Source organism: Sminthopsis crassicaudata, chromosome 3, assembly GCF_048593235.1.
Source record: "Sminthopsis crassicaudata isolate SCR6 chromosome 3, ASM4859323v1, whole genome shotgun sequence".
NCBI lineage: Eukaryota > Metazoa > Chordata > Mammalia > Dasyuromorphia > Dasyuridae > Sminthopsis > Sminthopsis crassicaudata.
This window is the reverse complement of record NC_133619.1, coordinates 605151947-605164493: the sequence shown is the minus strand read 5'-3', so window position 1 is coordinate 605164493 and position 12547 is coordinate 605151947. Positions and strand designations below refer to the sequence as shown.

General features: G+C 40.8%; 1 protein-coding gene across 1 annotated transcript; it reads left to right on the top strand.

Moving 5' to 3' along the window:
• Positions 1 to 4927: 4927 nt before the first annotated feature.
• On the top strand, positions 4928 to 6037 carry LOC141563957 (selenoprotein N-like). Its single transcript, XM_074305792.1, has 2 exons — positions 4928 to 5144; positions 5805 to 6037. Exons 1-2 carry the CDS (start codon positions 4986 to 4988, stop codon positions 5937 to 5939), a joined length of 294 nt encoding a protein of 97 aa, XP_074161893.1. The 5' UTR covers positions 4928 to 4985; the 3' UTR covers positions 5940 to 6037.
• Positions 6038 to 12547: the final 6510 nt, after the last annotated feature.

Here is a 12547-nt window from a genome sequence, read left to right as displayed (position 1 = left end):
AGAGAAAGACGATAAAGTTATAGGACAAGAGAGAACAGAACATCATGTTAGTTATTTGCTAATTCTATGGCTTGCAGATAGGTTTGAGGGGTGGTCTATTTACTGTTGTCTCAGGAACTTGGTTATCACTGACCAGCAGATTATCTGACAGCTATCTTTGTAGCTGTATCCTAAGACCAGAACACTTTAGAATCATTGACATTGTTAGAACAATAGAAATCTAAGGTCAGGGAACTTAGGATCACTGCTATATTTCTCCTAAAAGCTGTACCCCATCAAAAATTTTAGAAAAGTTAGATATGATAGAAAAGACTGAATGGAGGAAATGCAGGAAAGTAATGAGAATAAAAAGTAAATATGCCTAATACTCAGCTGTGCATAACATCTACAAAACACACACAAAAAACCACCCTATATTAGAGTATGAATTCTTACAATTTCAGAAAAGCAAAAATATTAAATGGATTTTTCTCTTGACCATAATACAATTAAAATTATATGCAATAAAGAGCCTTTGAAGTGTAAATTAAAAATTAATTGGGGAGCGGAGCAGCTAGATGGCAAAGGGGATAAAGCACCAGCCCTAGCATCAAGAGCCCTGAATTTAAAAACAATCTTAGACACAACACTTACTAGCTGTGTGACTCTGGGGAAGTTAATTCCAATTGCCTCACAGAGGGAAAAATTAATTGAAAACTAAAAAATTTAATACAAAGAATGCTTCTGTCAAAGAACCTATCATAGAAACATAATTGCACTAAATGTCATGACAATCTAGACAACATATCAAAGTCTGTGGGATGCATCCAAATTAGTACTAATGGGAAAATTTATATTTTTAAATACATCAATAGAAGAAAGAGCAGATCAATGAATTGGACATGCAACTAAAAATTAGAAAAGTTGAACACTCAAAAACAAAATATAAAATCTGAAAATCAAAGGAGAAATTAACAGAATTGAAATTTTTAAAAATATTAAAAGCTGTTTGTTGGGAGGGCAATAAAAATATGCCATTAATCAAAAGATCAAATTGCCAGTATCAAAAATGAAAAAGATGAATTTACAATCAAAGACAATGAAATAAAAGCATTAGGAGCTATTTTGGAGCTCTTGGGTTCAAAGGGTACAAACATTTAGTGGGATTTTTTTTTGGAAGTTCCAAATAGTTCCAAATATGAACTAATCCAGAATTGCTGGTTTAGTTTATAGCAAACTCACAATGGATCCAATACACTTGGAAAAGAAAAATGCTTTTTGTTTTCTTGAATTATTATTCTACCTAATTGGTAATAGGAATCATAAATTGAGGTGTTTTTGGAAAAATAATGTCAACCTGTAAACCCTCAGCCCTTTTGAGATGGCCTCTGATGAGTGAATAGAGCAGAGAACCAAAGGAATAGTGAAGTAATGATCAAGGTAGTGATCTGGTGAAGATGGAGAAATGTACCTATCAACATGTCCCTTTGTCATCCCAGAAACCCATTTGGACAGCCATGAAAATACTATCCCGAGGTTTTGGATTTGATTAGAGATGAAACACAATTGGAATTGCTATACAAGTAATTTCCCAAATTGCTTTTGTGACTCACCTTACCCCAGAGCTCTATAAAACTACCTTGAGTGATTAAATTCCATAGGAAAGAGATAACCTCGGAAACTGATGAAGAGCTGACCCACTTTCTCTTCAGATTCACATGGACCAACCAATTCATGATCTTTAAAAAGAGAGCAAAACCCAGATTTTTTTTCATTTCCCAAATCATTTAGTTATGTGCAATTCCTTCAGTTGACCAATGTCCTTAGGTCCATTCTAAGTTTGCTGTCCTCTGGACTATCTTTTAGGAAGAAAAAAAGGAATTAAGGAGTGAACAACTATTCAAATAACTACTTCTTCCAGGGGTAGCTACAAACTACAACAGTTCAAAACAACCAGTACATCCCCAATAAAAGAGGTGTAATCAAAATAACAAAGACGTACCACCTGTGAGCCCATCAAACTGATCAAGGATTTTCATTGACTAATTCCCAACATACAGATGAGAAAATTAATATTCAATATGGTTTTCATAAAGGAAGCATTCTACATCGGTGAAAATGAAAAGGTTTGACTCCCTCAACCCTTGAGGTCTGTCCCTCCCAGTCAAAAAGAGACTTCTGCCAATCTGAGGCTAACAGTCATTGCTCTTGCTGGAAACAGAATTGCAATAGTCAGCAAAACCCAAGAGTTGTGAAGATGGAAACTGCCCATTGAAGAGTGATTCCATTGGACTGACCCAATAGAAATATAGTCCCTGGTAAAGAGATGAGCAGCCAGCCAATTTGCCTGTCTTTGTATAGCAGCAACTATCCACTAGAAAAGCAAACTGCCCAACCCAACCTGATAGCAATCCAAAGAACAAGACACCTGCCTTAAATAGTCAAAGTAGCTATTTTCAGTAAAGAACCAAGCTATCAGCAGACGAGTGACTTGTTCAACCAAGCCAGTACAGCTATGGGTGGACACGGCCAACAGAGATTCCATCCTCTGTAAGGAGGCTGTCTAACCTATGAGCAAAGTGCCTAGGAAAACCTTCACTCCTCGATTTTGTGAGGATTCTTCAGAGAAAGAGAGGCTATCAACACTCAACTGTTCCTAGAGAATAGTCTACCTCTCAGACCTGTGGAGGAGGAAGGAATTTATGACCAGAGGAGAACTAGAGATCATTATTGATCACAAAATAGAAGATTTTGATTACATCAAACTAAAAAGTTTCTGTACAAACAATACTAATGCAAACAAGATTAGAAGGGAAGTAACAAATTGGGAAAATATTTTTAAAAGTAAAGGTTCTGACAAAGGTCTCATTTCCAAAATATATAGAGAACTGACCCTGATTTATAGGAAACCAAACCATTCTCCAATTGATAAATGGTCAAGGGATATGAACAGACAATTCTCAGATGATGAAATTGAAACTATTTCTACTCATATGAAAGAGTGTTCCAAATCACTACTGATCAGAGAAATGCAAATTAAGACAACTCTGAGATATCACCACACACCTGTCAGATTGGCTAAGATGACAGGAACAAATAATGATGAATGTTGGAGGGGATGTGGGAAAACTGGGACACTGATACATTGTTGGTGGAGTTGTGAAAGAATCCAGCCATTCTGGAGAACAATTTGGAACTATGCCCAAAAAGTTATCAAACTGTGCATACCCTTTGACCCAGCATTGCTGTTATTGGGATTATATCCCAAAGAAATACTAAAGAGTGGAAAGGGACCTGTATGTGCCAAAATGTTTGTGGCAGCTCTTTTTGTTGTAGCTAGAAACTGGAAGTTGAATGGATGTCCATCAATTGGAGAATGGTTGGGTAAATTATGGTATATGAAGGTTATGGAATATTATTGCTCTGCAAGAAATGACCAGCAGGAGGAATACAGAGAGGCTTGGAGAGACTTACATCAACTGATGCTGAGTGAAACGAGCAGAACCAGAAAATCACTATACACTTCAACAACAATACTGTATGAGGATGTATTCTGATGGAAGTGGAAATCTTCAACATAAAGAAGATCCAACTCACTTCCAGTTGATCAATGATGGACAGAAACAACTACACCCAGAGAAGGAACACTGGGAAGTGAATGTAAATTGTTAGCACTACTGTCTGTCTACCCAGGTTACTTATACCTTCGGAAGCTAATAATTTATGTGCAACAAGAAAATGGTATTTACACACATATATTGTATCTAGGTTATATTGTAACACATGTAAAATGTATGGGATTACCTGTCATCGGGGGGAGGAAGTGAAGGGAGGGAGGGGATAATTTGGAAAAATGAATTAAAAAAACAAAGAAGAAAAAAAAGAAAAAAAAAAAACACTCAACTGTTCCTGCGGTCCCTTGGGCGTGAGTGCTCCCTACACTTTTGTGGGTATACCTATTGTACTTTAAACTCATCCCATATAATCCCCCAAATTCTCTATCAGTAGGAAAGGGAACTCCAAGTTTGGGCTTAAATGTCATGTAACTACCCTCCTTTCTATGCTATTTAAGTAAATATCTTTTCTATGACCTAAAAAGGGAAATTCTGATGCTAGAAGGCAAGCCACCCACAAGGAGCCCCAGAACCCAAGATAGCAGGAGTCCTCTGGAGACTCAACCTATCAATGTCAGTTGTAAGTTAAGGGGTGAAATGTCACAGAAATATTAAGTAACATTAAGAAACAGATTCAAGTTTTCATCATCTAATTTTCTTTTTCATTTTTTTTCCTCTTTTTCCCATACTCAGACTTTTCAGTAGCACCCACTGTTTTGAGAGAAGAGCTTGTTGATGCTTAGAATTAAAGGGAAGATATTCAATACTACCTCGGTATCTAGGTTAGGGGTAGGGAGTACCTCAAAAATAACTATGAGCATCAGGCAAACCAAGTGACTCAAAGAATATTTCTCAGGGAAGTAGTGTCCCTGAAGACTGATCACCCCCTCACACATCTTCCATCCCCAGCTTCCTTTCTCCTCCTTACCCTCCCCTTCCTCTGGTTCCTCTACAAACGCCTTCTTCCCTCAACCCTGTTCCCATCTTCATTTCTATTCCCAGGCTCCCGTGGTATCCTTTCCCCAATAACCCTGCTTTCCCCGATCTCTTCCCACTGTCCTCCCCGTGTCCAGCCACGTCCCCTTGATGACCTTTTCATTACTGTGGTCCTCCCTTCCAATGCCCCCGTCAGTCCACATTCCATGCCACGCCCCACCCCCATTGGTCTCTCTTCCTTTCCATTGTCCTCAATGGTCTCCGTTCCATTCTCTTTTTCCATTCCAGTGCCGCACTCTCCCTTCCATTCTCCTCTCCTCCCCCTTTGGTCTCCATTCTGTTTCCCTCTCCCTGGTCACTCTCCATTGGTTTCCGTTCCATTCCATCCCTGTGTCACCCCCGTTCTATTCGCACCCACATCCAGGGCTTCCCGCAGGCCGAGCAGAAGCCCCCGCCATGGCGCGGCATCGGCGCCCGGGCCGCAGTCCTCCGGGGCCCGCAATCCATTCATTCAGCTCGTTTTGGAGCCTGGCGCTGCTCCTGGCCTTCCTCTGGGTCGCTGCTACCACCTGGGGCTTTGCGGGCTACCGAGAGGCTCAGACTAGGGCGCAGCGGGTCAGCCTCAGCCCCGGGAGCAGGAGCCCTGACCGGGGTCATCTGGGTTGGGGGCCATCCGAGGCAAACTGAGGATCAGTGCTAGGCACTGGGTGGGACCAGGGTTTTCAGCTCCTGAATGGGGAAAGAAAGGCAACCACCGCCCCCACCCCCATCCCTACCTGTCTGACTCATTGGAATCTTGTACTGGATTTAACTGTCTAAAAAGCAGGAAGCCCTGAGCAACTCAAATTTTTGCATCGAATTCTTAGTCGGCTCTGAGATCCTGAGCAAGTCAGGCAACTTTTCTGGGCTCCAGTTTCCTCATCTGTAAAATGGGGATCATAATAGCACCTGATAACCCGTGGCTGTGAGGGTCAAATGAGATCAGTGCGATCCTAAACGAATTACTCAACTGCTGTTTGCCTTAGTTTCCTCATTTGTCAAATATTTAAAGAGAGAGACAGAGACAGAGACAGAGAGAGAGACAGAGACAGAGACAGACAGAGAGACAGAGACAGAGAGAGAGAGAGAGAAAGAGAGATAATAGCACTAACCTCCCAGAGTTATGTTATGTTGAAATGAGAAGTTTGTAAAAGTGCTTTATAAACCTTAAAACACTAGCTTATAATTTTGAAAGTGGCATTTATTGTTGTTATCTGTCCCCTTGCTCTTACACAGGAGGCCGTGCTGAAGTCTCTGGGGACAGAAGGCCAATTCCTGTTCGCCTCTCTGGATACTGACAGGGACTTGTCCATCAGCCCCGAGGAATTCAGACCCATTGCTGAGAAACTGAGGGAAATCAACAGAGACTAGAGGTGAATGGATGGATGATGAATATAAGAGAAGAGGAAACATTGTCACATCCCCTTACTGTAAAGCTTCATGTTCCCTTCTGAGCGATACCCTATCTCTTCCAGGGCAGAGTGAGGGCAAATGAGAGGGTTCTTGGGAAAATCTCTGGACCTAAATGTTGGAAATCATTATTAATGGTCACTATCACTGAGAAAGGAGAGTAATCATTTGGAAGAATCAAGGCGAGCTAATTACCAGTCTTGTCAGCTCCTCAAAGCTCCTTTTGTCTTAGGTTTTATTATGATCTCAGCTGCTCTCATGAAATGGAATTTCAGATACTTTTATGGTTGCAGTTTACAAATGTATAAATAATAAAAGCTTTGGAAGTGAGATAAGTATAAATAGGACTTCATCCTTATTCTTCTCCACAGTCCTGGTGTGGGAACAACGTAAAGGAAAATCTAGAATCCTAGAGCAAGAAGTGGGGGGGAGAGTCTTAGAGTTTTATGTTGACCTGTTGTACCACAGTTCCCTTTTATCGTCCTGCCTCAGTTTCCTTGAATTGTTCTGCTTCGGTTCCTAATTATTCTGCTCAATCCCACAACAACTCTCCCTCCTAATCATCATGATCCAGATAAGGAGAAAAACCTATCTTAGGCACCATGACCCCAGCCCTTTCCTACTTATCAGGATGACCAATGCCTCCCCCCCCCCCATTCTGTCATTGTTCTTCTTTATCCCAACTTATCAAAATGTCTGGTGCCTCCCCTCATCCTGTCAGAACTGGATTGATAGTCTGTTCCTGCTCTCAGAGCTCTGATTCTGCCCCTGCCTCCATCTACTCCCAGGTAGCTTGGAGCTCTGTGTGTGTGTGTGTGTGTGTGTGTGTGTGTGTGTGTGTGTGTGTGTGTGTGTGTGTACACTTCATGGGAAGCACACATTAGCTGCTGGATGCTTTGGACATCAGCCTTGGGGGCAACATGCCCCAGCACAATCTCTCCTTTTCAAATAAAATATTAAAAACTCTCTAATCTTTATCTTGCCTCAGTTCCTCTAGCATTACAGACTGGATCTCATGTTTTACAGTTGAGGAAGCTGAGACTCAGGGATGTAGAATTTTTAAAAAATATATAATTATATACAGATTCAGCCCCATAATTAGTCAGTCAATAAGCATTTATTAACAGCCTAAAATGTTCCAAGCAAAATGCCAAGTTCTGAGATTACAAATGAAAAACATAAACAGTCCTTTCCCCAGAAAAGCTTACATTCTAATGAGAAAGGAGAAAGATAACACACAAAGGGAGCTGAAAGGGGGGAGGAGTTGGGGAAGAAAGTATCCAATGAAGGTGCATGGGTAGAATCCAGTTCCTAAGATCCCTCCTTAAATGGAGGTACAATAATGAGTAATAGGAGAAAAGGGCACACAAAAAACTGAAAGGGGGAAGTTTGGCTAAAGGCACGTGGGACAGTGACCCTTACCCAAATTAAAGTCAGACAATCTCACAGTAAAAAGAATCAGTTTATTACAATTTCAAGAGAAAGGGCAACTCCCAACAGACAAGATATCAATAGGGTGCAATGCACAAACTGCAAAACACAAGATTCAATGGACCAGAAGCACCACTCCAACCTTTTCCCTCATTGTCTAGGGGAGTCCAGGCTTACACTCTAAACACATAAATCTATCCCAGAAGCAAAAGAATATTAGTAAATAACAAATTCTTAATTTAAATTTCCCAAGAGAACTGCTATACAAGTATCTATTATTGGATGAAAGAATTATGTTATCTAAATTCCCCAAGCCATCATTGCTTTTTTTTTTAAAAAAATACTTAAATGGGGCAGCTAGGTGGCACAGTGAATAGAGCAGCAACTCTGAAGTCAGGAGACCTGAGTCCAAATCTGGCCTCAGCCACTTAACACTTCCTAGATGTGTGACCCTGGGAAAGTCACTTAACCCCAATTGCCTAAGCAACCAAAAAAAAAAAAAGGTACTTAAATTTTAATTAAGAGGTGGTGGGAAACAGGAAAATGTTCATTCAAGACAATGGAACACCTGCAGAGTTTAGCTCAACTTATTGCACAGTCTCAAGACACAATAAGAGCATAATTCAAAGCCACATTCCCAGAAGAAGACTGAAGGGAGAGAACATGTCAGAGAAGGGAGAGGAATCCCAAATTCTGTAGCCAAGGAAAAAATGATATATGTGTCCTAAGCTCCCTCCTTAAATGGAAGTTTGTGAATTTTCCTGCTGCCCTCCATCAGAAAATCAGAAGATTTCTCTGAGGTATGAGAAACAAAACTAATTCAGTCTTGCTGGATGATGAGGTTTTCCCAAAAAAGGAGCTTCCTGGACTCAGTTCATGAGCCACAGTCCTACTTCCACCTCCAGAAGATTTAGACTCATAAAGCACTAGCTGTGGGATCCTGGACAAATTGGGTTCTTAACCCTTTTGAGGCTGTCTCCCTATATGTTATTTAAAAAGAAATCATTGTACTCATCCTAAATTTGTTGTAAAGAAAATGTTGTATCTACAACATGGGAGTTAACATCAAAATCAAAAGAGATAATATTTACAAAACACTTAACATAGTGCCTGGCACATAGTGGGTACTATATAAATGTTTATTCTCTCCCATCCATTTCTACAATTATGCATCTCAAGCAACTCATATGCTTTATTTGAAAACTGGCCCCATACTGATTGATAAGTTATTTCCACATTCCTTTGATTTTTCACAGACACTGGGGGAGGGGGGAAGGTGTCTTTTATGATTTCAGGGAAGTGTACCGGTTGGCTCTTCTCTTGGAAAGTTCATAATCTATCTTCCAAATGGAAGTCAGATTATTTAATGCTGTCTTCTGGTTAATTGTTTCCTTTTAATTAACTGGCTTATTTTTATTAATTTAATGCATAAAACAATTACAACAGATTGCTTGCTGTCTTGGGGAGAAATAAGGGAAGGAGGGGAAAATTTTAGAACATAAAATTTTACAAAAATTAATGTTGAAAACTACATGTATTCGGGAAAATAAAATACTGTCAAAAATAATGAATGAAATAATAAATATGTTTATAAAATCAAATCTTTGTCACCCACCACATTTTATAAACATGCCATTATATATTATTATATATAAAAATGATGTAATGCATATTATCTACATAATATGTATATTAGGAGGATTTGCTCCTTCTCTCACCTATCTCTAAAACTTATATATTCAGAGTATACATATACATCTGTGTATAAATGTGTTGAATATGCTTATGTGTATATATCCATGTGTATACATATGTGCATTTATATATAATTTTCCCAGTATTTTACAAGTTATGGTCTTAGAGTGTGATTTGGAACCCTGAAGTTAAGTTGGCTTGCCCAAGGTTACACAGCCCATAAATAATAAAGGGATGACTTAAACCTTGATTTTCCTGACCTGGAAACCAGTTCCCTAACTACTGTACAATACTGACTTACAACTAAATAGATGGATAATTAAATTCCACAATTCAGAAAGCCAACAGAATTAAGAAGTATCTCCTGGTTCCATTGTAGTCAGACTCAGCACAATATGCACAAGGTCACAAAACCCTGCCAGGGCCAGAACAGGTATTATCCGTGCATATGTGCTTTGTAGAAGTCACACTTGGCACTGACTTTGACAGGAAAAAGCTAGCAATAATAGATGGGTCCCTGCCTACTCTTTTAAAACCACAGCCAAGAATGGACAAGACTGACTGAAGGTAAATCAAGAAGGGATTTGCATTTCTTTGTATCTTGCGCTGGACAGTGTCTGGCCCAGAATAGCCATTTAATAAATAAATGCTAGTTAACTTGACTTAGAGACCACTAGAATGGTGCCCTGGGAACCCTTAATTCAGATCTAAAAGACTTCAGAGATCAGGTATTATGAGGTGTCAATCTTGCTTTCCTTCCTTTATGTGGAAGTAAGTAGGGAAAGGCTTTAGGACGCATAGGTTCTCATCTCCCATACTGTATTGTCATTCCAACTTGTATGAACAAAATGTACTATGCCCAACCTCCCCATCCTATTTCCCACATTTTTCAGACTTCCTGCCACTTTCTCCCAGAATTGAGGAATTGAGGGAAATCCAAATGAATCCAGTCTGATATCCTAGATTGGCACAGGACCCTAAGAACCTGCCCTACAATTAAAATCAATGGAAAGGACCAGTTGTGACCCAGAAAACAGGGGAAAACACTATTAGAATCTGGTCAGTAGAAGTGATGTAATAGAACTATGTCTCCTGTTCTTTGTGGAGGGTGGGCCACCTGGCCTGGGGAAATTCCTAAAGATGATCCCCACCCTCCTACCTGGTTCTCTCTCTTTGTGTCTCTCTCCCCCCTTTCTTTCTCTCTTCTCTCTCTCTCTCTCTCTCTCTCTCTCTCTCTCTCTCTCTCTCTCTCTCTCTCTCTCTCCTCTCTGTCTCTCTGTCTCTCTCTCTGTCTCTCTCTCTCTCTGTCTCTCTCTGTGTCTCTCTCTCTGTCTGTCTCTGTCTCTGTCTCTGTCTCTCTCTCTCTCTCTTTCTCTCTCTCTCTCTCTCTCTCTCTCTCTCTCTCTCTCTCTCTCTCTCCTCTCTGTCTCTCTCTCTGTCTGTCTCTCTCTCTCTCTCTCTCTGTCTGTCTCTGTCTCTGTCTCTCTCTCTGTCTCTCTCTCTCTCTCTCTGTCTGTCTGTCTGTCTCTCTCTCTCTCTCTCTCTCTCTCTCTCTCTCTCTCTCTCTCTCTCTCTCTCTCTGTCTCTCTCTCTCTCTCTCTGTCTCTCTCTCTGTCTCTCTCTCTCTCCAGCCCAAGCTGGAGATCCAGATTTCTATTGATCTCTATTGAGTTGGAGATTAGTCCAGAGACACTCATTCAAATCAAAAATTTCTATTCAATTCCAAAAATCTCAGTCTGACTACACAACCTGCTCTCCAGCCATCAGCCAAAGTTTCAGTTATAAAAACTGGGTCTCATTCCTTGCAGAGGACCTAAAAGCAGGAACATGCCACGCCAAGGAACCTCTCTCTCTTCTTCGCATTCCTGCGACCCTCTGCCTGTTACTCCCTCTTTATCTCTCTCACCTATTTCCCTAACAGGACCCTATTTACCTCTCTCTCAGGATTTCTCTGCCAAATCCTTACTTCTCTGTCACGACCCTGCCACTAAGGAAGTCAGCCTGCAGAAGTTGATTTCTCAGTTCTTCCTTTGCCAGTCTAACTTTTTGGGTTCATAAATTCATTTACAAAGGACCTGCACCGACCAGAAGGGAGTTCCCACAACTCCCTGCCCTGAGCTGAATCTCATCATTTTTAGCTCCCTGACCTGGAATCGAGGGGAGCCAAACTTCATCAACATTCTGCCAGAAATGGTGGCCTAAAAATGTAGAAGGAAACAAACATTTTTGGATATAGTCCAAAATTTGGGAATTTGGAATTTATTTGACTTGGTTCTGCATATGTATTGCAAACATTTTGTTTTCTTTGAAGGATAGGGAGAGAGAAACAATTCTTGTTCATTGGGGGAAAATGTATTTTTTATTTTTGGTAGAGACGTGCTAACTTTTTTTTCTTTTTTAAAAATTTATTTTAATACACACTGCTTTATAAATCATGTTGGGAGAGAAAAATCAAAGCTAAAGGGAAAAACCATGGGAGAGGGGGGAAAAACAGAAAAAAGAAGTGAATACAATGTGTATTGATTTATATCCAATCTCCGTGGTTCTTTTTCTGGATGCAGATGGCACTTTCTGTCCCAAGTCTATTGGGATTGCTTCAGATTACTGAGCCACTGAGGAGAATCAAGCCTTTCACTCTTCCTGTTATTGTGTACAACGTATTCCTGGTTCTGCTTGTTTCGCTCAGCATCAGTTCATTAAATTTTTCTAGGCCTTTCTAAAATCAACTTATTTTTTATAGAACATTAATATTCCATTGCCTCCATACACTACAGTTTATTCAGCCATTCCCCAACTGATGGGCAGCTACTCAATTTCCAAGTCTTTGCCATCACAAAAAGGCCGGCTACAAACATTTTTGCGCCTGTGGGTCCTTTTCTCTTTTTTATGATTTCCTTGGGATACAGGCCCAGCCTGCACAGTTTTATAGCCCTTTGCCTTAGTTTCCGATTGCTCTCCAGAATTTCACGGGGTCATTCCACCAACAACGCATCAGTTTTCCCACCTTCCCTCCAACATTCCGCATTCTCTTTCCTGCCATTCTAGCCAATCTGACAGGTGTGTAGTGGTACCTCAGAGTTGCCTTAATTTGCATTTCCCTAATCAATAGTGATTTAGGGCATTTTTCATATGACTATAGATAGTATTTTTTTAAAGGAGATACTTTTCCTGCGTTGGGCCTGGCAAACAGTGGGCGGCTTTAGGAGTACCGAACAGTTGGCAGGTTACCCTCTTAGTAAGTATCACTCACCGCAACTCTCCGGGATCTCACACCCCGCCCCCTACTCCAGAGCCCACCTCCCATCCGCTACGAGCCTAGGATACCGAAGGTCTCCAGGTGTCAGTCAGACCCCGGCTCCGCCCTCCCCGGCTGTCAATCAGTGTTTCTGGCTACACCCCTCCCGATCCCGTTAACTAGTCGCTTAGGAATGGATGACCCCGCC

What these genes read in the sequence shown, in the direction of transcription:
- LOC141563957 (XM_074305792.1), top strand. Translation starts at nt 4,986, where the DNA reads ATGGCGCGGCATCGGCGCCCGGGCCGCAGTCCTCCGGGGCCCGCAATC. An exon ending in CTCAGACTAGGGCGCAGCGG is followed by an intron (nt 5,145 to 5,804) that starts GTCAGCCTCAGC and finishes GCTCTTACACAG; the next exon opens with GAGGCCGTGCTGAAGTCTCT.